Source organism: Rhinolophus sinicus, chromosome 14 (assembly GCF_057876585.1).
Source record: "Rhinolophus sinicus isolate RSI-liver-muscle chromosome 14, RSI-T2T, whole genome shotgun sequence".
Taxonomy (NCBI): Eukaryota; Metazoa; Chordata; class Mammalia; order Chiroptera; family Rhinolophidae; genus Rhinolophus; species Rhinolophus sinicus.
In genome coordinates, this window is record NC_142514.1 from 175,953,443 (window position 1) to 175,980,902 (window position 27,460).

Consider the following 27,460-nt stretch of genomic DNA (forward strand, 5'->3'; position numbering starts at 1 on the left):
AGGATGGCCCTGATGGGCAGTGGAAGACATCAATGCAGTGTCTGAGAATTTTAGCCCAAGTTCCTCTCATCGTGCAACAGAATCTAAGATACCAACTTGTCCTTCTCTGCTGTTCTTGCTTCAGTGTTAGCAGAAATACCTTCTGGTTTGCTTTTTCTTAGTTTTGTTGCAAGGCAGCTCACCCTTCCCTGTGCTTCTCCTTTGGAAGACTCCTGTCCCAGCTCCTGCTAGTGGTAATAACTGCAATAATAGCTAACATTTGTGGTGCCCTCACTGCATGTGAAGTGCTTCAATTAAGACTTGTCACAACAATCCTATGAGCTAAAGGCTGTTTGTAGCATTTATTATTTTTCTGTTACAAAAATTGTCAAACATACACACATGAATCTCCATATACCTGTCTTACTTATCAATACTTATCAGTACTTCAGCACCCCCTTGCTCAGGCGGGTGCTGTTATTATTGTTGCCGAAAGAGAATGAGGAGCTTGTCAGGTTCATGCAGCTGATAGGGCTGGACTCCAGAGTGTGTCCTCCTACTTCCTGTGCTCTCCCACCTTGATGACTGATGTTTGCTGCTACATATAAAGCATCTACTATATGCCACTTAATGCCCACATCAAGCCTACAGAGTAGATGGTAACTTACAGGTGAAGGAACTGAGGTCACTGGCCTTCAGACTCCTTGCTGATAAGTACTGGGGCCAGGATTCAAATACAGACCTGACTCAAATCCTGTGGATTGTTTTACCCCACCATGTTCTCTGTCCTCCCTAAGTCCACAGTGCTGTGGGAATCAGTGGGGTGGTGCTTTGACTTGTGGGAACCTATATTTGCAAATCCTTGGGAGAACACAGTGTTATTTCAGGATGGTTCTATGAGGGTGTGAAAAGCATCTGGGTTTGTTGAAATCACTGCTGACCTTTCTGGCCTCTGAGAGGGGATCTGGCCTTGGCTCTTTGGCCAGAGTGGATAGCTAGTGAGAGATCCCTTAGCTTTTTGTGGTCAGTCGAAGGCAGAGCTCAGAAAGCTAGGACCTGGGGTCCTGATGTTTGGTCCTCCTCCAGGAGGAAGTGGGAGAGATGTGGGAGACTGGGGAGTCAGGAAGGCATAGATTGTGGCTACTGCCAGCTGGGCAGGGTGGGGAAGGGGAGGATTCCATGAGGAGCTGGCCCTGAACAGAACAAGCACTCAGTAAATGGTGGCTATTAGCTCTTTTTCTCATTCTTTAAGGTAGGAGAGAATTGGTGGCATTTATGGAATGGTTTTATTATTCAGATTCAAGAATAGGAAATTAAGGGCCGGCCTGGTGGCTCAGGCGGTTAGAGCTCCATGCTCCTAACTCTGAAGGATGCTGGTTCGATTCCCACAAGGGCCAGTGGGCTCTCAACCACAAGGTTGCCAGTTTGATTCCTTGAGTCCCGCAAGGGATGGTGGGCAGCGCCCCCTGCAACTAAGATTGAACACGGCACCTTGAGCTGAGCTGCCGCTGAGCTCCTGGATGGCTCAGTTGGTTGGAGCGCATTCTCTCAACCACAAGGTTGCCGGTTCGACTCCCGCAAGGGATGGTGGGCTGTGCCCCCTGCAACTAGAAATGGCCACTGGACCTGGAGCTGAGCTGTGCCCTCCACAACTAAGACTGAAAGGACAACAACTTGACTTGGAAAAATGTCCTGGAAGTACACACTGTTCCCCAATAAAGTCCTGTTCCCCTTCCCCAATAAAAAAATCTAAAAAAAAAAAAAAAAAAAAGAATAGGAAGTTAAGGTCTTCATTGAAAAATCAGAGCTCTCTGCTCTGTGTTTTGCTCCTTTCTTGGGATGGTGGTGGCGTGGGGGTAGGTCATGGATGCACAGAGAATTTCAGGGCAGGCAAAAATGGTTCATTTCATATTCACATCGTACACACTGTTCACGTTCGACATTGGCTAGAGATCTCTTCCTAAGAGAGAAACTTAGCAAGTAAACAATTCGTTAATAATCACAACCCATGAACTTTGATTGCTAGGTGCACTTCAGTCAAAGGTCAGAAACTCAAATGTCTTCAGGAGTAGTTGGGAACATACATAAATGGAATGAGCCAAATAATGAAAAGTCACATCTCTTCCCAATCCTTTATGTGCTCCCGTTTGAGAGAGTAAATGAATAGTGTGGGTGCCGTGTTGCTTGGCAACTCCCATTTGTTCTCAGTGTTGAGGTGACAGTACTAGGAGTGGTGGTGAATTCCTAGCACCTACCCCACTGCAAGGGGGAGCTGACGCTCAGATACAGTTAATTGCTTGAATGTGGCCAAATAAGGAAGCCAGAATTTCTTCATCTTTTCTTTTTTTGAGAAGCTAAATATCAGGATGTTTGCAATGCTTAAGTCTCTTAATTTTTAAATATTTGCTCAAGATTTTAGGAAATATTGTGCCAAAACATCACGTTTTATACCTTAAATATAAACAATTTTTATTTGTCAATTATACCTCAATAAAGTTAAAAAAATACACACACGAAAGTAGGAGAAAAATAGGACAGTGTTCTGATAGAGGTAAATTGGAAAAAGAATCCACTGTGGGTAAAATAAAACATATCAGTGGGCTAGATTTGGACAAACGAGCTCCAGTTTAGGGCCCCCAGATTTATCATATGATGTGGAGAAAGTCTTAGACAGGGGCCTGGGGCTGCCAACGTTTTGACCTTCTTGAGATGAGACAAGCCCTGTCCAGGGATTTGGGCCTTCCTCTCTGCTGGGTGGTCTGGGTTGAGCTGCTGAACCATTCTGGGACTTACTTTCTTCCTTTATAAAGTCAAAGGCTTGGGTAGGTCACTAGTTTTCAAGCTGTGTTCCTTTGGGAGTGTCAGGGGGTTCCATAAGTATTTGCTTTGAGTTTCATTAAAAACATGCCCCCTCCCTCTAATTTGGCTGTGTTTGAAATTGTAATGAAAACACTTGTCCAGATATGTGTTACTTGAAATTTTAATACAGTGGAGAACACCAGTGTCTTAACTCGGTTATGCATCGATTATATTCAAAGTAAGAAACTGGTAACTTGAACTTGAAAATAAATATATCATGAAAAAAATTGCTTTTATCCAAGTATTCGTCTGCATACATATTCATTTATACATATGTAGATATATATGAAACGTGGAGCTCTATATGTGTCACTCTTTGTGAGATTCTTTTTGAAAAAATAGTTCTGCTAAAAATACCCGTGGAAACTTCTGGCCTGGGATTCTAAGGTCATCCTGAGCTCCGCCTCTCAAAGTTCACATGGCCTCACCAAAATAGCCCCTCTGGTTACTTTGTTCTGTGTGCGTTTGGAGGAGTTCATCATGCTTCCAAATGACCCAAGAAGAAAGAGATGAACCAGCTGATGGTTTGTATGGTGGTTGGTGTCCATCCCTTCCATTGAAGCCTTGCCTGGCTTTCTGGGGGCACAGAATTATGGCTTATGCAGGCCCTTCTCCACCATTCCTTTTGATGGCATCAAAGTTGAGAGAGCCATTTAACTGCAGAGAGTAAGCCAGCCCATTCTCCCCTTGCTTTACCTGATGTCTTGTGCTGTGTGTAGCACCTACCATGCTGCCTGCTGGTCTGCCTATCTCCTGCCTTTTAGACTCTAGAGTGGAAATGGATGGAGGCCAAGTGCTCAGGCCACCCTGTAATGTCATGCCTGCCTTTTGGGAAATTTCCTTTAATGGCGTTTATGATAAGAGGTGGGGCCCAGATTCAAATCCGGGCCTTGCTTCTGGGTTCAGTGGGAGAGCCCACCTGCCTACCATTTTCATGATCAGTGATTTCCCTTGCAGGGGCCCATTTTATAGGGAGCTATTGGATAATTTCACAAGGGAGATAAATGAGAGCAAGGAAGAATGATGGGCTTTCAGAACTGAAATCTGTGCTTATTCCAAATCCCATAAAATGCTATTTGATTTTAAAAATTGCTTGAAGCGGTTCACATTTTGGTTAATTATGTCAGTGGGTAAAAATAACTATTGTCATATGGTGTGTGGGCTTGGTTTTAGAAGGATAAAGAGTCTATTGTTACCCTTTGTGTTATTCAGTCACTTATTAACCATCCCTAAAACCCGAACATGTATAACAGAAAACCCAACGCTCTGTCACTTGGTAAAAATCAGGCTGCTTTGTGAATTTACCCTCAAAATCTCCTTTTGAAAACAGTACAAAAGCCTTTTTAATTCAATCGATTTAAATCAGTTGATAGAACTTGTCCCCAAGACCCACGGCAAGTAGTGGTTTGTGACAGGCAGCCCTGGAACCACCTTTGGGTTCCGTGGTCTCAGTTGAGATGTGTCCAGGGATGAACCAGGTTAGTGCCTCCTGGGGGGTGATGAAGGTCAAGAGCTTCAGAGTCAGGCAGACCTGGGCCGGAAAGTTAGAGTTACTAGTTGTAAAATCCTGGGTTGTTGTAGGGCTTAAAGAAGATAATGAATGTAATACCCGTAGCACAGTGATTGGCCAATAGTTAGGGCTTAATTAATATTGTAACAAGTAGAACCGACCAGCACTCTGTATCCTCATGGGGTCACTTCAGGTGGTGTTTTCTATCCCTCCTCCCCTGTAGGTTACCATCAAGCCACCGAGCCCCTATCTCCCGGTCCCCCAAGTGCACCAGGTCCTTGGACACCCCCTGCCTCTTCAGCTGGGGCTCCTGGCTGCCTCTCCTCATTGCACCGTCATGCTCTTTGGTGTTTCTCTTGCCTGTGAGCTCTTGGCGAAGTGCTTGAAGTACTTGAAGTACTTGAAGTGCCCTGGGTATCTTCGGCACCTAGCCCCGAGCCTGGCGCAGTGCAGGCCCGCAGGAAAAGGCAAGAGGGACGTGGACAGAAAGGAGCTCAGACCCTGACGAGCTCCTGGGGGCCTGAGCTGTCGCAGAAGGTCATCAAATGCGCTAGGGGTGGCAGCTTCGGAGGCTGGATGAGTCAGGAAGGGCTCTTAGGATGGGAATATAGGAGCCTTGTCTTGTTTGAGCCTCGGGAACTCAGATGTGGGTTCTGTAGTACATGTATCCTTCTGCCATTTTATAATTGATGAAATGGGTGGCTTGGTGAGATCCTCGAGTCCCAGAGCTCACAAGTGCCAGGGACTTGAACCGAAATCACTGCGGTGGGCCGGCCTACCTGAGTCCTAGGTCCTTAGCGGTGGTTTGACATGAGCTCTTTGCCATGAATCTTTGCCACAGAACCCTGCCCACCCCTCTGCACCCTGCTCTGCCCACAGGGAGGAGCCTGACCTTTTCTATACCAGTGGGTGCTCTTGCCTTCGGCTTCCCATGGGGCCAGCCCAGCAGGAGGCCCCAGCTGGAGATGGGGGGGAGGCGGCCCCTCAGCCTGCATCCTTGTCCTTTCTCACTGCCGGTCCCTTGGGATTCTTGCCTGTTTCTTATTGGTTTCCCTTAACCTACTCACACCCATGTATACAGACCCTTTTTTTCTTTTAAAGATTTTATTGGGGAAGGGGAACAGGACTTTATTGGGGAAACAGTGTGTACTTCCATGACTTTTTTCCCCAAGTCAAGTTGTTGTCCTTTCAGTCTTAGTTGTGGAGGGCGCAGCTCAACTCCAGGTCCAGTTGCTGTTGCTAGTTGTAGGGGGCGCAGCCACCATCCCTTGTGGGACTTGAGGAATTGAACCAGCAACCTTGTGGTTGAAAGCCCACTGGCCCAGGTGGGAATCGAACCGGCAGCCTTCGGAGTTAGGAGCACGGAGCTCTAACCGCCTGAGCCACCGGGCCGGCCCTACAGACCCTTTTAAGCTCTCCTCATTTACCCTGATTGAGTGTGTCATCTGTCCCTGCCAGGATTCCAACAATTATTGTCATGTTTTAGAAAGTCTGATCTAGATTTTCCATTTATTTTTCACTGTGCATTGAAGGGAGAGACTAGAAGAGAGGCAGCCAGGTATGTGGATGAAAGACTACGGCCTGGCTCTCACCTTTGGTGTTCACAAATTGAGGTTTTGGCCTTTTATGTTCCCAGTAAAGGATTATAGATGGAGTCACAGCGATACTCTGTTAGGATTGAAACAAAAATATAGTGCAACAGATATAACGCTGTTCTGACACTTAACCGTGTGTGTGTGTGTGTGTGTGTGTGTATGTGTGTGTGTGCGTGTGCTGAGAGCTTCAAAAAATAAAGATGGAAGTGGTCTGAGTCTTTATCAGCCCTAGGACGAGGCTGTTTCTGTTATTTAGGGCTGCGGGTTATGAGGAGTTGGTTTATGGTGGCCACAATACGGAAGTGGGAAGTCAAGCTGTGTTGGTCAAGGAAGCATCTTTAGGACATGGCCACTGAGGGTACCTTTGATTGATGAAGGAGGGAGGAGTCAGAAGTTCTTCTGATGTTTATAGACCAGGAGACAGGTTTAAAGAGGGACAGGGGGAATCACAGAGGGACTCAGAGGAGAAGAGAATATGTGTGGGTCTGTTTTGGTGTTTATATGTGGAGGAGTTGGGCAGAATTGAGAAGTTTTAGGTAAATGCAGCTAGTGAGATCCTTGTGACGAGAGTGTGAAGTAGAAAGAATCCAGTGTTCAGAGTGGACCACTGATGTGATGGCAGTAGCTTGGGCCGAATTGGGATGGCATCAAGGCCAGTGTGAATAGTTTTGTTTTCTTAGGGGCCTGGCGGGGAATCCTTGTGACTAGAAGCACAGTTTTGGGATGGATGGTGGTTCCCAAATTGGGGAAGAGAGAGCTTTGGCTCTTCAGCATAACCAAAGGCGGTTGTGAAACAAGAACACATTTCTGGGGGAGGGGAGTTATGAACAAAGCTGGAAGACTCAAAGCAGGGTATGCTCCTCGGAAAAGAAGGGGGAAAAGATTCTACTGTGCAGGGTTGGGTGTACTTGGGCACAGTTAATGTCTGGCCATCTGGTTGACCAATCAATTTCTATCGTACCTGGGGTGTTTAGGTAACCGGAAGTCCTTGACAGAACTGAGAACAGTATCATATCTTTTCTCATATGTCAGTATGTCTTCCTGCTAAGTCAGTGAGCTTAATCTATCTCTCATCTCAGTGTTTTCTCCTTTTGTCCAGCTATGGGGGCTGCATAAGCCTTGGGTTATCTGTCCGGCTTTGCAGAGGAGTGGTAAGAAGAGGGGTGAGCTATGAGTACTCCATGTGGGCTGGGTCTGGATCTCAGGAGAAAAGGGGTTGGGGAAGTTTGGCTAGAGTCATTGAGGTCAAGGCCTGGGTTCTGGTTTTCGTGCTTCCTCACTGGCTCTGTGTCTTTGGGTAAGCCACTTACTGTCTCTGGGTCTCAGTGCCCACCTCTGTAACTGAGCTGTTGTTCAAATTATTTAAATATTTTGGAGAATATGATTGCTCATTGGTTTTGTCAGTAGGATCTAAGCCTTGGTGCTGTTATTGATAAAGTGGGGATAAAAATACCTTTGTGGAGTTGCTGTGAAGATTTGAAAGGTGATGGTGATAGCAATAGCAAATACATAGATCATGTAATTTCATCCTCACTACAACAAGGCAGGTGTGACTATCGTCTTTGTTTACAGATGTAGACACTGAGGAACAAAGAGGTTAAGTTACCTGGCCAAAGTCACACAGCCAGTAAATAATGGCTCTAAGTGATTTCCCCAGGTAGTCTGGTTCCAGATCCCATGCTCCTAACCATGATTCCATGACTCTGTGCTCAGACAAGGGATGTATTATAGAAAGCCCAGCTCAGTGCCTGACACACAGTAGGTGCTTAGTAAACTCGAGTTCCTTCCTTTTTAACCAGAATGCATCCTCACAGTTTCCCATAGTGCTTTTGGTCAGGCTCTTTTGCCCAGCCCATGTTTTCTAATTCCTAGTTCAGTTCAGGGTGGTTCATTTCCCCTTCGTTGTCCAAATCCACCTTCCCTATTTAGTACCTGCTTTTTGTCCCCTCACTCCCTCCACCTCCTCCTTCAGGAAGCTTCCTTTGCCTCTTCCCTCCCTCTCCCGGCCAGTGGCTGAGCTTGCTTCTGCAGTTACCCACCTACTATCTTTGTTTAAAAAATTGAGGTGAAATTCACATGACATAAAGTTAACATGTTAAAGCATACAATTCAGTGGCATTTAGTACATGCACAGTGTTGTGCTAACATCACCTCTATCTCGTTCCAAACATTTTCACTACCCAAAAGGAAATCCAGTACCCATTAGCAATCACTCTCCCTTTCCCCTTCTCCCATCCCCTGATAACTACTAGGCTGCCTTCTGTCTCTGTGGATTTTCCTATTTCGGACATTTCACATAAATGGAAGCACAAAATGTGGGCTTCTGTGTCTGGCTCCTTTCATTTAGCAGAATGTTTTTAAGGTTCATGTACATTGTAGAGTGTATCATTTTTTCATTCCCTTTTCTGGTCGAATAGTATTCCATTGTATATAGATAGACCACATATTGTTTTAACATTCATCTGTTGATGGACATTTAGGTTGTTTCCACTCTTTTTGCGAATAGGGCTGCTATGACATTGCCCCCTGATTCAGGTGGGGTCCCAAAGCTGTGACTTTTGGGGTCTCTGAGTTAGGACCATGGGTGGGCTCATTCATACCCCTCTTATCGATGGGTCTGCTGAAGCCAGGAGGGAGAGGGCTTGGCGCCTCTGATGCAGAAGGGAAAGCGCCTTGGAGCCCTATGTGCCCCTGGCACTGGGCTTGGCCCTGCCTACCTTATCTGGTTTCACTTCTGCCCAGAGGGAAATAGAGAGAGGAAAGTGCTGGTTTTATCTCCATCCCAAGCAGCTCTTTTCATCTTTCCCTCCTGGGCCTTGGGCACGTTTATACAAACCAGGAAACTCTGTGACCTCAGGTTGTGTCCTCTGAGCCTCAGTGCCCTCCTCTGTAAAAGGGGAATGATAATTCCTATTTTCCCGAGGTGCTGTGAGTATTAAATGAGATGAAGCCTGTGCAAGTCTCCCTTCTTTCCCTTACCGAGACTTGGCACTGCTGGGTGAGGGATTGGTGGTGGGAGGTTACTTGCATGCAGGTTGAGTTCAGTAGAATCCTTGCTGATTAACAACCACCAGGGCCTTTTTGGGTTCTCTTAGAAGGGGAAGGAGCTGAGGCTATTCTCGTCACCATGCTTAGCTGTCACTTCTGGAAACTTGTCCCCAACTTCCTTTTTCTGCAGTTAATTTTGGCGCTTAGTGTATGAATCTGTGGAAGTTGGTTTCTTCCCATTTCACCCTTAGGCACAATGAGGCTTTGAGCTCATTTTAGAAAAATGAGCTTTCTGTGGATTGCATTTTTTTTTAAAATTGGGCAATATTGGGGAACAGTGTGTTTTTCCAGGAGCCATCAGCTCCAAGTCAAGTCGTTGTTTTCAATCTAGTTGTGGAGGGCGCAGCTCACTGGCCCATATGGGCATTGAACCGGTGACCTTGGTGTTATGAGCACTGCGCTCTAACCACTGAGCAAACTGGCCGCCCTAATTGTATTCTTTTAAAAAGTATTTTTGAAGTGTCCACCATGCTGGGTATCTTGCAGGGTGTTGTTTGCAAGGGTCACGTGGCACGGAGGCTGTCTATCTAACTCAAGCCTTTAGCACAGCGCCACCCATGCAGGCGCTTAAGAATTGTTTGTTCCACGAGTTGGCGGGGCTTTCTACCCTGAACTACTTATTGACAGACATGTGTTATTTCCCTTACTTTCCTGCAAATAGTTTGAGGGTGGGCCCAGGGCTTACCTGTGTTCAGATGACGTTTGGATGGAGGGATGACTGAATGGATTTGAACGCCTAGATGCATGTACACAGAGATAACATTATAAGGGGCGGGGACATGCCATCCTAGAGTCATGAGGTCATGTAGTTTCATGTTTTCCAACTACAGCACTCCCCCTAAAAAAATGCTGCTCTGAGCTACTTGTCTAGCAACCAGCTCATTGTTTTTCTCCCTGTCTCCTGTGATCCATCCTGGACTGTATGGGTTGACTCATAGCATCGATTGAGGGGCATGGCTGGAGGCAGGAAGATGAGCTGAAAAAGTTTAGGCTGGGGATGATGAGGGCTTGAGGGTAGAGTGGGTGGTGGGGATGGGAAGTTTGGAGGGGGTAACAAAGGCGAATCAGCAAGGCTTGGCATCCTTTGTGGGGCCTGCAGAGAGAGGAACACTGGATTCCTCTGAGGACTGGTGTCGGGGCCGCTGGGAGATGGGACGGGAACAGACCCTTCCTTCTGTCTCCCTAACCCATGGGAGGAGAACCGGTGTTGACCTTGTCATCCCCATTTGATAAGTGCAAGTGGTGGGATTAGGGGAAGGGATGCTGGGCTGGAAAATCAGGCTCCTGGACCCAGGCGGCCTTGGCCTTGCCCTGGAACCTTGGGGCTAGTCTTTCCCCCATTGCTGGGCCTTCAGGATTGCCTCCTCTCCAAAACGAGAGGCACATTCTTTCTTTTAGTGGCATTTATTGAGTGCCTACTGTGTGTACCATTCTAGGCTCGGGGCAGGGACAAGGTGTCTGTTCTCGTGGAGTGTACATTTTGGTTGGGGGAGACTGATGGTAATTGAGGTAAATACTGAGGAGAAAACACACCAGTGATGTGATGGGGAGTGAGGGGCACTGGTTTCCCTTGGTTGGTTGCAGAAGGACTCGCTGAGAGGTGGCATTTTCGGCTGTGCTGCAGGAAGGTCTGGGACCGAGTGTTTTTGGAAAAGGGAATAAATATGGAAAGGCCCAAAGGGGGAAACCAGCTTTAAGAACACTGCAAAGGGCATGAAGGGGTGAGGAGATCAGAGGGGCCACATCGGCTGTAGCTCAGAGATTGAATTTTATTCTATGTGTAATGGGAAGTCGGAGAACATTTTTTCTACTAGGGTCCCTTTTGATTATTTTCCTCTTCACGAGGACCATACTTGGAAAAATCCTGTTAACCAAAAAAGGTGTGTTTATTAAACCATAGAATGCACAGCTTGAATGATTTTAGGCTTTTAAAGTATGGGGAAATATTTTACAGATCACAACGAATATCTTTGAGGACTCCCAGCGACCTAAAGATGGCAGATGGAGACCCTGTCAACTAAACAATCTTTAAGGTCCCTCTGTTTTAAATATTCATTCTTCCCAAAGCTGCATGCCACATGATTAACAGCAACAAAAAAGATTACCGCCACCTATTGACAGAAGGAATAGGATGAATTTTTGCACAATGAAAACCCCAAACCCAGTGGATTTCTTCTGTCCCCCATCTGGCTTTACACTCTGCATTGGAGACCTGGAAATGGCTCTGGGAAGGGGTGGCACGGTCCTGCGTTCTTTCTGGCTCGGAGAATCTGGATTCTGTTTCGGTGTCCTTCTACCTCCATTCATAATGCAGTGGCAGGAGAGAGGGCTGACCCGGGGAGCCGCTGCAGTGTTGGGTGTATCTGTGGGGAAACATACTGGGAAGCCAACAGCCGGTTGTCTCCATATAACCGAGGGAAGCCATTGTTTATAACTGACCGCTCTTACACAGAGTTCCCACATCCAGTGTCCCATACCTTAGACCCGGCCTGCAGGCCTTTGTTTAATGGACTTCTTAGCAGCCGGCCCGCATTATTAAATTCACAGCTGCCTTATTTCTGATTTGCATTTTCCATGGCTGAGTGAATCTGCTGACTTTCGTTTTCTTTTTCTGTTACAGATTTTGTGCACAAGTGACAGCTGTAAGTACCAACACCCTCTCCACTCTCTTGTGTTGTTCGCTACTGCCCCCTAATGGACAGCAACATTAACAGCGATGTGAAAAATCACAGAAAATGCTCGTGTTAAAATTCGCTTAGTTTCCAATTTTTCTGTAGATGTGGGGTGAGAGTGGAAATGGCAAGTGAGAGAAAAATCCAATCAATTGTGTAACCTGGAAAAATAAAAAAATTATGTTTTCTGTGATTTTTTTTCCCCCAAGCTACATCCATGGGTGATTAAAAAAAACAAAACAAAAAACCAACTTAGTTGAAACTATGATGCAGTATGATTTACGTTTATTTTATGTACTGTGACCCCATAAGTATTTCCTTGGGTTGCTACATTGCCCCATGATTTTTAAAGTGGTGTGCAGGGTTTGTATAACCTCTGGAAAACCAGACAGCCTCCTGTATATTTAGCTTCTGTGTGGAGGGCTGCCTCCTACTTGCTCACTAGTGCTCGTCCATTGAAGTCCTCCCTGGTCTATAGTAAAATGAAAAAAATAAGGACGTGATAGTAAGTTTTTAACGAAGCTAAATGTATTCATTTGAAAGCACTGCCCATTCTGGGATTAAGTACTTGATATTTTTTTTTGGTCGTAAAATGTTTCTATAAGAAATAAAGATAATAGTGGTCGGTAGTTTTTTAAATTTTAATGTATCCTTTTGGAAAAATTGGTAACTTTTGTCTGTCCTCAAAATTTGGGGACTTTTTTTTTTGGGGGGGGGTTGGTAAAAGCCCAAAGTCTATGAACACAGAGATAAAATAATTAAAATGTTCTCAGAGTGACACACAAAGTGGGCACGTCTTGCCTGAAACCTTCTAATAAAGCAAATCTCTGTTAATACCTGTAATTAAGCAAAGTCTGTGCAAACAATGGGAAGAGCTCTGCAGTTGCTTTTTTTCCTTGTTAATCAGTTTGGTAAATAAGGTGATATTTTAAAGCAGGACAAGGGGAGATGAGAGAACTATGATGCATTTAAAAAATTATAATAAAAAACCTATTGTATAGCAAGTATATGGTGGGAGGTGCCATTTTATTAGTTTATGCTTTATTTTTCTTTCCTGTGTTCTAGGTTGTAGTGGGGTTTCATTCACATCTACAACCACCAAGATTCATTTTAGTGAGGTACCAGAAAACATTTTAGTAAAAATTGTTCCTGACTCCGGCTTCCAGAATCAGCAGAGTTCTCAACAGCCGAGTGACAGGAAGCCTTCATCTGGAGAGCTGGCTCCTGGGGTGAACCAGCTCAATGTTACCTATTCAAACAGCTCTAGTATCTGCTGCCCACAAGAACTGCAAACACGTGAGCAAGACTCTTCTTTTGGGATGGATTGTGGGATTCAGAGAATGTAAATATCTTCACATCTGCAGTGTACTTAAGAACAGTTGATCTGAGCTTTAACAGTAGAAAGCAATTATTTCTTGTATCTCTCTTCTCCCGACTCTTGGCCCCATTGCCTGACTGGAGGGTATCCTGGTTCCTCCGAGAGCTGCACTAACGTGTCTCTCATCCTGCTCTCTGAGTAATACTATCAGGGCTGAGCAGATAAGAGCATGGGCTTAGAATCAGAGATCCAGGTTTGCTTCCTGGGTCTGCCAGTTTCTAGCTCTGTGACCCTGGGCACGTCATTGGTCCTCTTAGACCTCAGTTTCTTCATCTTTATTAAACACACACACACACTCACTTTAAAAACATACTTTTAGATGTGCTTTATTTTCTGAACTACTGACACTTAAGAAACTGCTTTTCTAAAACCTCAGAATCCCTATACGAATAAAAATGAGTTCTTAGCCCATTTCTCCTTTGTAAAAATGGTGCCATAGCTTTCCTGGTGAAGTTGTTGTGCAGCATAAATGCGAGAAGGACACCAGGCCTGGGACATGGTCAGCCGCCCATCAGGCTGCTATTCTTGATGCCTCCACCACTGTGGCCGTGGTTACTGTCGTGTCCTCCTCCTCACCATCGTCAGCATTGATTGCAAATGGCACCACAGCCCTAACCTGCCAAAAATGCTACTGTGAACTTGGCACTTTATAAAGAGGAAGCTCAAGTCTGCAGGGCCTTCCTGGCATGAAGTTTATTGAATTGTAGGCCGCAAAGCTCTTCCCTGCCTGTTTCTTTTTTCTTTCTCTTGTTCCCTCTCCTGCCCTTTTTTATGGATTGGGTAAATGTTTGCATCTTCTAGGTGCCAGGTAAGGCACACGCTCCGTGCTGTCATTTGAAGGTCCTGTGCATGCCGAGGTAGTGTTACCTGCACTATCTTTTCTCTTCTGGGGTCCATCTCTAGGTCCTTGAGAAGTAAGGCCTTATTGCCTGTGCTTCCTCCTCTGTTGCTGGTGGGTACAAGTCAAGCTTGAATGCAGTTAGGATGCATTCATTTTGAAGTTTTAGTTACTGTTGATAGTCATAGTAACTTCTAGGGGCGGCTGGATGGCTCAGCTGGTTAGAGCACGAGCTTGCAACAACAAGGTTGCCAGTTCAGTTCCCGCATGGGATGGTGGACTGTGCCCCCGGCAACTAAAGATTGAAAATGGCGACTGGACTTGGAACTGAGCTGCACCCTCCACAACTAGATTGAAGGACAATGTCTGATGGGTCCTGGAAAAACACACTGTTCCCCGATATTTCCCAATTAAAAAAAAAAGTTCTTAAGAAAAAGAACAAAACCATAGTAGCATCTGTAGTTTTAAGAGCCTGTATATCTACAATTTGACAGATGACGAAAGTGAGGTTCAGAGACGTGAGAAGATTTTGAAGAAAGTCACATGACGAATGACTAGCAGGGTGGGACTCTAAACCCAGATTTTTAAAATGTCCATATCCAGTGAGCTTGATTACCATATCATGGTGCCTTAGTAATAATCCTTTAAGTTTAATATAGTGTATTAGAGCTGTCAACAGAGGAACCTGAGACAGAGGTTTGAAGGGACTAATTCCGGGCCAGACTGCTAAGGGTCAGCAGGTCCTTATGTCCAGGTCTGGATTCTGAGACCACTTCTTTTCTCTTTATGCTTTTCTGTCCCTTGCCATCTTTTTTTTTTTTTTTTTAAAAAAAGGGCGCAGCTCACTGTGGCCCATGCAGGGATCGAACCGGCAACCTTGGTGTTATTAGCACCATGCTCTAACCAACTGAGCTAACTGGCCACCCCCCTTGTCATCTTTATGCCAGAAAACTACAGAGCTTCCTCCTGATATCAGAGTTGGGCAAAAAAAGTTATCACATGCTGCTACACCATATATGCCTCTGCACATGCCATGTTTTCTGAGAATTGGGAGATAGACTCACTTTGCATCTTAGGTCTCTGTTTGTAGCAGCTTCTGTGCAGTTGTAACCCATGCTCAGGTCACAGTCAGCATGGCCACCCTCTCATTTATATCTCCGTTTTAAAGTCTTTTGTTTCACAAACCCACGTGCGTGCACTGATGTATGTGTCTAAATGTATTTTGTTGGAGAAAATTCTAGGAGGCAATAAACTAATGAAATTCTATGATTGCAAAATTTACTTCTGGAAAGTAGACATCTAGGGCAGTCTTTTCTCTTACGTTTCTTTCCTAAATATAGTTTTTCTTTCCTTTTTTTCTTTTTTAAATTAAAATAGAACACAGTTCTGCATTTGACATTGAAGCTGGTTCCATTAGTTCAACCAGTGTGAGCCTAACATGGAAAAACAACGATTCAGCTGCTTCTACTTACATGCATAGAGTGAAGAATGAGACAGATCTTACGTTGCAGATTCCTGTTGCAAATCACACAAGCATTAACATCACAGACTTAAGTCCAGCTACTTCATATACATTGTCCATCACTCCACAAGTAAACGGGCTTTCAAGAAATGCTGTGACCATAACTGTCACGACAAGTAAGTTGACTAGCCTCCAGGAATGTCATGAACCATTCCTTCTTGTCCTGTGTCCTAGAGCCTTGTCTATTCAAGTTGCCTGTTGGAAAGAGATTGGTTTTCATTAACTGTGGAAGAGGAGAGAAAAGATTCTGTGCTGTTTCAAGCCCAGGAGTTCAGATGGTCGGATCATTCAGTATTAAGGTCCTCTGTGATTTGGGATGTTTTAACTAATTCCAACTGTTTGGTTTTTAAAAATCTTTTCTTCTTATCGGTTAATACTTACTTTTCTGCTAAGACTTGGGAGCAGAGACCCCCCAATAGAAATACATCTTGATGGTGTCAGTAATTACTAGGCTTCTTGTAAGCTCCCAGGGAAAGTTGTGCTGTGTTTATATTCCCAGGAGTTTCTGCTGGGCATGAAATTTTGGTATATTTTGTAGAGGAACGTGTGTTTCAAATGAGATACTAGCCCAGTGATGTTCTATTAAGCTTAGATTTTTATAGCTTAGATGTTAATATGTTGAACCACCTGTTGGAGCTGCAAAATTAGCATTTTTTGAAGCTGAAAAGAACCAAAAATATAAAAAAGAGATGAGAAGCCCTTTTTAAGTTGAGAAGAAGCAAAAATTTAAAAAAGAGGTCTTCTGTTAGTTTTCGGATGTGGCGATGTGATCGCAGTGGCTGGGGAAGGCCACGGAAGCCTGACCTCTGCGAGCCCAGGGCTTGAAGTGACCACCTAGCCCGGCGCCTCCTGCACGTGGAACGGGCAAACACTGAACCACTCGTTTCCATCCCTTTTTTAAAGCCAGGACATGATTTCTTTAAAAAAAAATCTTTCCCAGGAGCCCAATAAGTAAAAAGAACTGGAGAGAGAAGAGCTAAGGGATGGGGTGTCTCAGGGACGACCAGAAAACTCCCAGAGCTCCTCGGAGCACAGTTCTAGAGGAACTCTTCCCCCCCCGCCCCCACGCCCCTATAAAGGTGTAGTATATTATATTGTGGAATGAGGACGAGACGGAGCGGGCAGAGAGGAGCTAGAAGAGAATTAAGGAGGAAATTGAAGACAGAATTTAGAAAGGGTGATGAGGACCAGGTGATACAGAATTGGTGACCCTGGGCAGGAGGAGGTGGAGAGGTGGCAGGAAGCATCCAGACGGGAGCTGAGCATCCTTACTCCACATTAAAGTTCCCGAGGACCAGGCTGTGTTCACCAGTTACTAGTTACTGAGCATGGACTGTGTGCTTAGCTGTCCTCAATACATTATTTTGTCCTCACAGTAACCCTGAGCGCAACAGTGGAAGAAAATGTAATGCTGGAAAGTTGTTTCTTCTGAGGTCCCACAGTTACAAGTGGTGGGAAACCAGGGGGCCTGATTCCGGACCACTGCGATACAGTGATATTTGTAATAGGTACCCAGGGTCATGGAGCTGGCTAGTTTATTGATGTTCCATTAACAAAAAAGACATATGAGTGACCCGATTTAGAAATCGTTGCATCAGAAACATTTGCTATGAAGCCTAGAATCATAGAGTGGACCAACTCGCTTCAGAGCTGGATGGTGCCTTGCAATCATCCAGGCCACTGTCTTCACATTTAGCTGCATGCAGACCTCAGGCAGGGTTTCTGGTCTGTCTGCAACACTTGTCTGTGTTTTTACGTGCTTAAGGCTGGAGCCCTGGGTCTAGTCTCCCCAGTGCTACCAGTATGCATTCCAGAGCAAGTCACCCACCTCTCCGTAGCACCATGTTCTCATCTTAGAAATGAAGGGAGTGGATGTCGTTTTGGCTGAAACGGTTTGCTTTATGTCACCGACAGTCAATTAAGGGGATGGAAAGAATGGTGGGGGGAATAGTATAGATGAGAAAAAATCCCCTCAGGGTTGGAATACAGGGATGAGCTCCTCAGTGGAAGTATCTTTGTATTACGGAATGGTATTATTTGTATTATCTCGACTCGAGACCTTTACACATAGCAAACAATCACTTTATTTCATGCTTTGTTCCTGATGTCTAAAACAAATATAATTAAATGCTGCTGTTTCTTTTTTTAATTTTAATTTTAATTTCTTGACTTTTTAAAAATTAAAATCTATTGGGGTGACAATAGTTAGTAAAATTACATAGGTTTCAAGTGTGCAATTCTCTAATACATCATCTATATATTACATTGTGTGTTCACCACCCAGAGTCAGTTCTCCTTCCATCATCATCTATGTAACCAAATGCTGCTGTTTCAAAGGGACAGTTTAGAAGAGTGTCAAATCACTGTTGGACTTCATTGTCTTGGACAATAGTATAGATCCTAAAAACTGTTGGCTTTAGGGTTTATTCTCTTGTCCTCTTTTATGTATGATGATATGTATTTCCTGCTGTGGAATGATGGAATTGCACTAGACTCTGTTATAAAGTAAGTATTTTTAGTGGGTCATGTTGAAACATGAGTGTCCCCCAGTTTTTCTTTTCCTTTTTTTTTTTTTCTTTAAAAAATTTTTTTTAGGGTTGGGACAAGGTTAGTGTTAGTGTTAGGGTTAGGGTTAGGGTTAGGGTTAGGGTTAGTGTTAGGGTTGGGACAAGGTTAGGGTTAGGGTTAGGGTTGGGTTAGGGTTAGGGTTGGGACAAGGTTAGGGTTCCCCAGTTTTTCTTAATGAAAGGTGATTGCAAATATCTTGTTTCATCCATGACCATTGTGTGTTTTTAAAATAGAGCCTCTTCTAGTTTCTGACCTTCGTGTTGTATCTGTGGGTATGAGAAACGCTTCTCTTGCCTGGAAGAATGACAACGGCACTGCCACCTGCTGGATACTCCTTGAAGACACTGGACACCATGAGGTGTTGGTTAATATGTCAGACCTGAAACCTGAGAGTCAATACAAAGTCTTGTGTCTTTTAGAACCAAATGAGACACAGGGAGAGCCCCTGGTTACAGAAAGTGGCTCAGGTGAGTTATACGAGTGTGCTTCTCATCTGCTTGACGGTTTTGACTTTCAATAACTGAATAGTTTTTAAAAATACTGTTCTTATATTTGTATAGAATTTTAGAATTTATTGAGGGTTCTCCTCCACATTTTACTTTGACCCTATACTTGTATGAGGAAAGAGGGAAGAATGTTCTTATTTTAAGATCAGCATATTGGGGCTCAATGACAATGGGGTTGAAAGTGTTCGGGTCTGGCATCCAGGAAAGCAGCTGGCCCCGTTAAGTTTTTACACTCTCACTTGAACGAATAACTGCTGTGTTAACCCAAGTAGGGCCACGGAGGAGCTTACCACAGCCACTGAGAAAGGGATGCTTCAAGGGCAGATCTGCAGACACCTCCTGCATTGACAGTGGAGTAGTCACATGCAGATTTCATAGCATTTTCAGGGGTAACTTTGTGAATTGAGAAGAATAAGTACGTCATTCCCATTTTACACATAAGGAAACAGAACTAGAAAGTGAATGTTAGCATTCTTGATTGCAAGTGATGGAAACCAGGTTTCAATAGCTTCGATTAGAAGAGCAACTTACCACCTTGTGTATATTTCCTGGCCATGGGCAGCAGGACCTTAAAGAGAGACGGGGTGATGCTCGTCTCTTCTTCCTGCCTCTTTCTTTTTGTCATCTTTGTTCTCAGAGTGGATCCCTCCACACAACTCAAGGAGAAATGGCCACCAGCAGTTCCCCTATTTCACCCCCTACCAGCCAGGTTCTGGTCCAGGGGAACCATGCCTTGAATGGGTGCTGATAAACCATGTTTGAATTATGTGGCTGTTCCTGGAAAACCATGTTTGGAGTTGGGTGGGAAAAGCTGATTTCCCAAAAGTAGGGAAAGATGCAAATAGCTGAGTTTGAAAGAGAAGGTCAAATATCTGTGGTGCTACTGGAATAAAAGTACAAAGTAAAATACCTGACCCCATTCAGGGCTTTTTCAGGCAGATGTGTTGCTGTCTGGGGGAGGAGGGCAACAGATGCTCGTGGAATACCCACTGTGGGGACTGTCTCATGTGTCATCTTAGCTTGGGGGCGACACTGAAGGAAGACAGGGATGTGCTTCTGTTGCAGTTAGTGTCTTTGCCTTTTGTGTGTGAAACAGATGTCACCTGCACAAAGAGCTTGGCCCAGCTACCCAGCAGCCCCAAACCCAAAGTCGAATCTGCAGACCCAGCCTCCGTCCATCCTGTGATCAGAGACACGGAAGTCCTGCTTCTTGGGTTAAAGCCTGGCACACAGTACAAGGCCACTGTTGATTGTGGAGCACCAGATGGCACCAGCTTGCTCCCGGCCACAAACTTCAGTACATGTATGTTGGATTTTGCAAAATGGCTTCAGCCTGAGTTTCTAGCACAAAGTTGTGTCTTCTGTGATTCTGGTTCTGAGTTATCTCTGGCTTCACAATTGGTTTTGTTGTCAGAGGGAGATTTCTGGAAGGGATTTTGGACAGAGTAGACTCAGTGAGATTCTTCTTAGCTCTTGGCTGAGGCACTTCTTTCAGTGAGCTCAATAAAGCAGAGTGAGCAGGGGCTATGCGCAGACACGGGGCGCTGCCTTGCGTCTTTCTCTCATTTCTCTGCGCACGAGCCCGTGAGACACACTGGTATAATATTTTCCCCATATACACTGATATTCATTTTGTCAATGTTGGTTAAGTATTTTCCCCTTGAGATAAGAGAATGAATTTTCTCATTTTCCCCGACTCTGGAATGCATGCACATCTTTCTGCTGAAACTTGCTGACGGTACACATTCCAGCTTTCTACCTCTCCTTTATCAGCACCCCAACTCTGTACGTTGACCTGTATTTGGAGGCTTTTGGATTGGTGCTGATGATGGGGTACAGACATGCACAGTCCCTACCCTCAGGGAGTTTCTATACAGATGGGGAATCGAGACACATGTGCTGGAAAAGCATGCGGTTGGACTCTCGGGTTCAGGAGCAAACGCTGCAACGTTATCGTTTTTAGAGGGTTGGTGGCAGGCGGTATAACCTGACTCTGGTTATCTTATCTCAAAATGTATCTGTTTTGAAAGGCTGTCATAGACCACAGAACAGAGGGGTGGGGGCTGGAGGACCAAGGACAGAAAACAGACGAGCATCCAGGAAACTCTGGAGTGTTGGACCATCCTGGACCTGGTGACATTCGCTCAGGATTCAAAGTCCCGAGATAGAAAGTGTCATATATCTGCTTTCTGGGTTTCTGTGCTGGGGAAGGGAGACACTGTCCCCCCAGCCTCTACTGGGTGACAGGCACTTCCTCCCACCAAGGGGGGTTGGGCTGGGGGTTGGTAAAAGGAGTTGGGTGCTACGTGGGTAACACATGGCAACTGTCCACTGTAGCTGCCGACTAAGTGCTGTGGACATTGGAAGGCTGGAGCATGATTTTTACATCAAATCCTGAAGAAAGGCCACTTCTACAGGCAGGATTTGAACTGGCTTTGAAGGGGGAATAGGATTTGGATAAATGGAGAGAAGGAGGTGGACACGCCAGTGGAGGGAACATCATGAGTGAAAGTGCAGACGATGGACACTGAGGGATGAAGGTGGAGAGGCCCTGGGATTCGGTGACGCCTCAAGGCCCCTGATCATGCTGGAGGGGTTGATTTAATTCCTAGAGAGATGTTATGTGTACGTTTGAGAGTTGTTTCTCTCTTTTGGAGAGTGGGGGCATGCTAAAGAGTACGTGGAGGTAATTATTAAAATTATTAATACTAGCCAGGCTGTATTACTTGCACAGCGCTAGAAAATTGGGGCAGGAAGCCAGTGACAAGGCATGTCTATAAGGAACCGTTGCTTTTCCTGGTATCCATGTTGGAAGGGGCTCCACTTGTGCCCTTCTTCCTTCTTTCTTCTTTACTGGTGATGCTAATGTGCGGGTGAGGAGGGGAGGGTGCAGCTGTAGGAAAGACCACTTGGGGCCCTCAGTGACCCTGCAGGTTGGCAGGCAGGAGGCTCCCCAGGGGAAGAGGGCTTGGCGTTTAGGGGGTGGGTAAGGTGCAGGGAGGATGGTGCTCCTCGAGGGGTGCCACTGACAGTGGGGGGGAGCTGTCCTACACACAGGATGCTGTGCAAGAAGGTAAATGTGGCTGAAATTGAGTCTGTGGGCCCCTCACCAAGCCATGCACCCCAGGGCTGGGTCTATCCACAGGAGGGGCCCTTTGCCTGGTTTGCTAAAAGGGGTTATGTGGATTAGTGTGGCCCTGGGCCCTGCTTTTTAACAGGGTTTGAGCAGAATTAAAGTGATAGTGATTGCATCTTAGGCTCTTGGTCATATGATACACACATGCAACCTAGTTTGTGTTGTACTGTCCTAGCACTTGATAAATAATAATTGTAGTAACCTTAAATCTCCCTACACAGTGAGTGTGTGTGTGTATGTGTATGTGTGTGTATACACATACATACAAAATACACATATGTACACACGTACGTACATATACATGTATTGTACCAGGCATTTTTCGAGCGACTTGTTAGGTGGGATGGGGTTAAAGAAACCATCAGAGGGTGTTGAGACACCTCAGACTAGTCATAGTAGAAAACCACCCCGAGGTTGAAGATCAACGGAGAGGAAATGGTGTTTCTGGAGCCCAGTGAGGCCTGGGGCAGTGGAGGATGCGGTCATGCCAGAACAGGTGGCCAGAAGAGGAAGCAGTCGGGAGAAAGGCCCCTTGCTTTCTCCTGCAACCCCCTGCTGGCCTGCCCATATTGTTCCGTGGCAGAACCTGATCCCAGGCTCTCTGGCAGGGTCCCCCGCCCCCCAGTGATGCTCTGGTCAGGGGTCAGCCTCCTGGGGCACAGAGCAGGCAGGAGACGGACAGCAGATGGACTGGGTTTGGGATGTAGGGTGGGCAAGTGGTGAATAACTAGACTTTTGTGTTATCTTTTCTTGAGCTTAGGATTGTTATCCTGATTGTTTTAGATGAGGAGACCGAGCTCAAGTGATTTTCCTAAGATCTACGTGGATGTGAAAGCAGGTCTAGCCTGGGAACCCAGCCTCATGCTGGAGTCTGTGATCTTTCACTGATCACGTAGAGTGTAGGGTTCATTCTTGGGTGGATACATATATGCTTGAGCACTTTCCTGGGTCCCCCGAGCACCTAGGACAGGGTATGTTTGGAGTCTGTGTTGGAGGGGCCCACCATATCTCTTAGGCTCAGCTCACAAGAAGAACAAAGAACTATGCACTTGCAGTTGACCAGGTTGTTTCTTCGTGGAAGATGATGCCTGCCTCTTGCTGGGACCCCACACATTTGTGGGTGTTATGGTTGTGGTTGAGTCGAGTGGAATAGGAATAATCGCTAAGAGTGTTTCTTAGACTAGATGACGTGCCCTAATGACAGCTTCTCTCTCTCTCTCTCTCTCTCTCTCTCTCTCTCTCTCTCTCTCTCTCTCTCGTGCTCTCTCTCTCTCTCTCTGGCTTGGCCACTCTGGTTATTGTTAACTCTTCTTGTGTCTTCACAGACCTCAGTCAGGTTTTGGATGTCAAAGCTGTAATCCATGCCACGAACATGACTCTGACCTGGAGAATTAATGATACTGACCCATTCTCTGCCTATACCTACAAGATAGAAGTTGCTGGAGTGACCGGTTTCCTCAATTTTAGCGTCCGTGAGACGCAGGCTTTCATCAGTCCACTCAGCTCCAGTACATTATACAACATCACAGTGCGTCCTTTCCTTGATGGCGGCTCGGAGGGCAAACACGGATTTCTCCAAGTGTACACTCGTGAGTTCACACATTGTCAGTCTTTCTTGCCTGCCTGCTATGTGCCAGGCCCAAATACAAGACAAAGCTCTGTTCTGCCCTCAAGGAAAACACAGCTCAGCGTGTGGGTCCACAGGACTCTTACCCCTTCCGATGGGCGATGAACGGTGATCATTGATGGACCCGCCCCGCATGCTAAGCATCCTGTGACTTGCTTTCCTTGCTGTCTCTTTGGATGTTTACAGCCCTGTGACATGGTTTGCATTAGCCTGTGTTGTGGATGAGGGAGCCAAGGCTGAGAGAGGTGCTGTAGGCAGGTGTCACAGCTGGCAAGTGACAGAGATGGGGTTAGACAGCTGGGCTATCTCTACTCCAGCCTGTGCTTGGAATGACCATTCTAGTGTGGTAGAGGCCTGGAGCAAACTAGTACGCCGAGACAAAAAAGAACCTGGCCCTTCATGTCCCTTTGTCTGAAGATGCTGATGTTATGTTATAATGAAGCAGGGCACAGCTGTGTCTTATCCTTTGCTTGCTTGATTGTCCCTTAAAGATACGATGATAGGCAGCATATTAAAAGCTTTTAGTTCGAAGAAGGTCTGATCATTTAAAATAAAGCAATAATGGTGTACCAGTAGTATAGTAATATAATACTATAATAGTATCGGTATCACAATGACCTTCATGGGAGGTATTAGGATCCCTGTTTAACAGATGAGAAAACTACAGCACGGTAGGACAGTTTGCCCAAGGCCACAGACCTAGCATGTGGCAGAGGAGGAACTTGGCTCTGGACCCAAGGCTCATCTCACAAGAATGCTTTACTCAAGTGTCTGTTCCTTCCCAGAAAGCACACCAGCAAAGGACAAGGTCCTACTCCAGAGCCTGAGCCCTTGCCCACGGAGTTCACGCCTTCTCGCGTTTCCTGTGAATGACTTTGTACAACCTAAGCAAATGGTTCCTACACTCTTGTAGCCAAGTGTTCTCTCAGTGGCCAAAATGCCAGTTTCTGAGGGGCTCGCATTGTAGGTGATAATGCAAAGGAGAGAGAAAGAGGTCAGGTGTCCCAAGGCTGTATTTAATCTCAGCATACATATTTTGTGAGGTTTACTCACCTTTGTCTTCTGGAGAAAAAGATTCTTAATCTAGTCGTTTACTTTCTTACCTCAGGCCCTTGTCCAGTTTCTGATTTTCGAGTGACGAATGTCAGCACAACGGCTATTGGCTTAGCTTGGAGCAGCCATGACTCGGATTCCTTTAGGATACTTACCACACAGAATGGAAACCGTCTGGAGGAAAAAACCACCAACCAAAGTAGTATTGTCATTGGTGACTTATACCCTGGAACCAAGTATTGTTTTGAAATATTTCCACGAGGACCAGATGGGAATGAAGGGATTCCCCAGACAGTTTGCCGTACAACTGGTAAGTAAGCAAATGGGCTGTGTTTTCTGTGAAACTGATGTCTGATGTTTCTTAAAGAAAATCGGTATAATTTATAAATGTCGGGTTTTCCAAATATTGCTTTTCTTTTAATTATCAAAGAAAAATCTTAAAAAAAAATTTACGACAGGAATGTGTTGTAAATTAATCATTCTATGAAATATGGATAAGAAAAAAATCACCGTCAATAAATCATGAATCAGAGCTAATCACTGGTTAACTTTTGATGTATGAGTTTTACAATTTTGAGATATGTATAGGTATAGGTATATATATATATATATATGTGTGTGTGTGTGTGTGTGTATATACGCACATTCATGTACATACATATATTTTTACAAGCATTGAACTCACTTTGTACATGTGCTTTTGTGATCTGTCTTTTTCCACATACAAGTTTATTACAAGCATTCTTCCCTGTCAGTATAAATATTTCTGTATTTCTACAAGATATTTTTAATATCTTCCTGGCAATCCATTGTATACATCAGGGGTCAACAGATAATAATGGCCCATGGGCCAAATCTGGCCAGCTGCTAAGTTTTGTAAATAAAGTTTTATTGGCACACAACCATGTTTATTTATGTACTGTTTATGGCTTCTTTTGTTCTAGAAATGAGTAGTTACAACAGAGAATACGTATATGGCCTGTAAAGCCTTATAGAAAACGTTTGCTGACCCTGGGCTAGATCATTGGGTTTCAAAGTGTGATCCAGGGATCTCTGGGAGTCCCCTAGATTCATTCCAAGGGTCTGCGAAATACTGTTACCATAATAGTAAAATGTTATTTGACTTTTTTGTTCTCATTCTCTCATGATGAGAGTACAGTGGAGTTTTCCAGGTGCTGTATGACATGGGATAACATCACTCTGACAGCTACTGGAATGTATACTTGTATATTCTTTTGAAACTAATATAAAATAATATTGAATGTCAACTCTAATTGGAAATTAAAAAACAATAAATTAAAAAAGAGGAAATTGTCAAGACATGTGCAGCATAGTTGTTAGACATTTACATAATTTATGAAGTGATCCTCCCCATTAGTCTAGTACCCATCTAGCACTCTACATACCAAGTTTCCCCGAAAATAAGGCCTCGCCAGACCATCAGCTCTAATGCGTCTTTTGGAGAAAAAATTAATATAAGACCTGGTATTATATTATACTATATTACATTATACTATATTATATAAGACCAGGTCTTATATTAAAATAAGACTGGGTCGTATATTAATTTTTGCTCCAAAAGACACATTAGAGCTGATGGTCTGGCTAGGTCTTATTTTCGAGGAAACAGGTAGTTATTACAATATTATTGACTATATTCCCTATGCTGTACTTCACATCCCTATGACTATTTTGTAACTACCAATTTGTACTTCTTAATCCCCTCACCCAGCCCCCCAACTCCCCTCCCTTTCTGGACTTGTATGTCTATTTCCTTTGCCAGATTATAGAAGTCTTTAGTCACTATTTCTTCAATTCAAATAGGTTCTCAATCCCATGCTGTCTCTCTTCTCCTTCTGTTACCCCTGTGATGCAAATGTTATTACACTTGATGTTGTCCCAGGGGTCCTTTAAATTATCCTAATTTTTAAATTATTTTTTCTCTTTGCTCTTCCAATTGGGTGTTTTCTGCTACCTTGTATTCCAAATTGCTGATTCTATCCTCTGCTTCATCTAATCTGCTGTTGATTCCTTCTGGTGTATCCTTAATTTCAGTTATTGTATTCTTTAGTTCTCACTGGCTCTTTTTTGTGGTTTCTATGTCATTTTTTATGTTTACTATCTCTTTGTTGAAGTTCTCATTGAATTCAGCTATTCTTCCCCTAAGTTCATTGAGCATCCTTAGAACTAGTGTTTTGAATTCTGTATCTGGTAGATTACTTGTCTCCATTTCATTTAGTTATTTTTCTGGAGCTTTGTTCTGTTCTTTCCTTTGGGACATGTTTCTTTGTTTCCTCGTTTTGGCTGCCTCTCTGTGTTTGTTCCTATGTATTAGGTAGATGCTATGTCTCCTAGTCTTGGCCAGGTGGCCTCATGTAGTAGGTACTTTGTGTGGCCCAGTGGCCCAGTCTCCTTGATCACCTGGGCTGGTGTTCCAGGAATGTCCCTTGTGTGGGTTTGTATGTGCCCTCCTGTTGTAGTTGAGCCTCGATTGCTATTGGCATGTCAGTGGATGGAATTAACTCTCAGGCTGACTGGCTGTGAGTATTGGCTACGTCATAACATATGAATGGCTGTGTGGAGGCTGACCCTACGGAGTGGAATTCATACCAGCTGGCTTGTGTGCCTGTTGAGACCATGCTTTGGGTGTGCTACTTATGGAGCTAATCAAGTAGTGCTCTGTTGTGGTCTGAAGCTGGCCTCTGGGTGTGTTGGTTCTGGGGCCCCATGGGAGGGGCTCCCATGCCGGCCAAGGTTAGCCGCTGCCTGTGACTGGTCTGGGGCTACCGGGTAGGAGCTACAAAGCTATCTGTGGTTGATCACTGCCTATGCTGGACCTGGAAGCACATGCTGTGAACTGAGGCTGGCTGCCATCAGTACCAGGCCTGGGGTAGCTCAGCGAAAGGCCTGGGGCACTCTAAGGCCTGAAACCACCTGCCGGCCTCAGCCACTGAAAGAGCCCTGGGCAGTACATGAGTTGGGTGAAGTGGGGGTCTCAGGGAATCACCCATATGGGGTAAGTGGTGTTTACCAGAGTAATGCAGATTCAGGGTTGGCACCATTGCTGAGCCTGGAGCCACTCACAAAAGTCTCAGAGCACACCAAAGCTATCCACTGCCCACCTCGGGCCAACAGACCCCTGAGAGTCATCCAAGAAAGACTGCTGCTC

At 45.0% G+C, this 27,460-nt stretch overlaps 1 protein-coding gene across 1 annotated transcript in view; it reads left to right on the top strand.

Annotated features, from left to right (window-relative positions):
* The window catches only part of PTPRJ (protein tyrosine phosphatase receptor type J), a 154,745-nt gene that overhangs the window by 94,773 nt on the left and 32,512 nt on the right, over positions 1 to 27,460 (top strand). Inside the window, exons 2-8 of the mRNA XM_019743598.3 lie at positions 11,612 to 11,633; positions 12,729 to 12,959; positions 15,257 to 15,517; positions 18,203 to 18,436; positions 19,572 to 19,778; positions 22,937 to 23,200; positions 24,347 to 24,601. Of these exons, the coding sequence (XP_019599157.3) occupies positions 11,612 to 11,633; positions 12,729 to 12,959; positions 15,257 to 15,517; positions 18,203 to 18,436; positions 19,572 to 19,778; positions 22,937 to 23,200; positions 24,347 to 24,601 (1,474 nt within the window). The remainder of the gene's footprint in view (positions 1 to 11,611; positions 11,634 to 12,728; positions 12,960 to 15,256; positions 15,518 to 18,202; positions 18,437 to 19,571; positions 19,779 to 22,936; positions 23,201 to 24,346; positions 24,602 to 27,460) is intronic.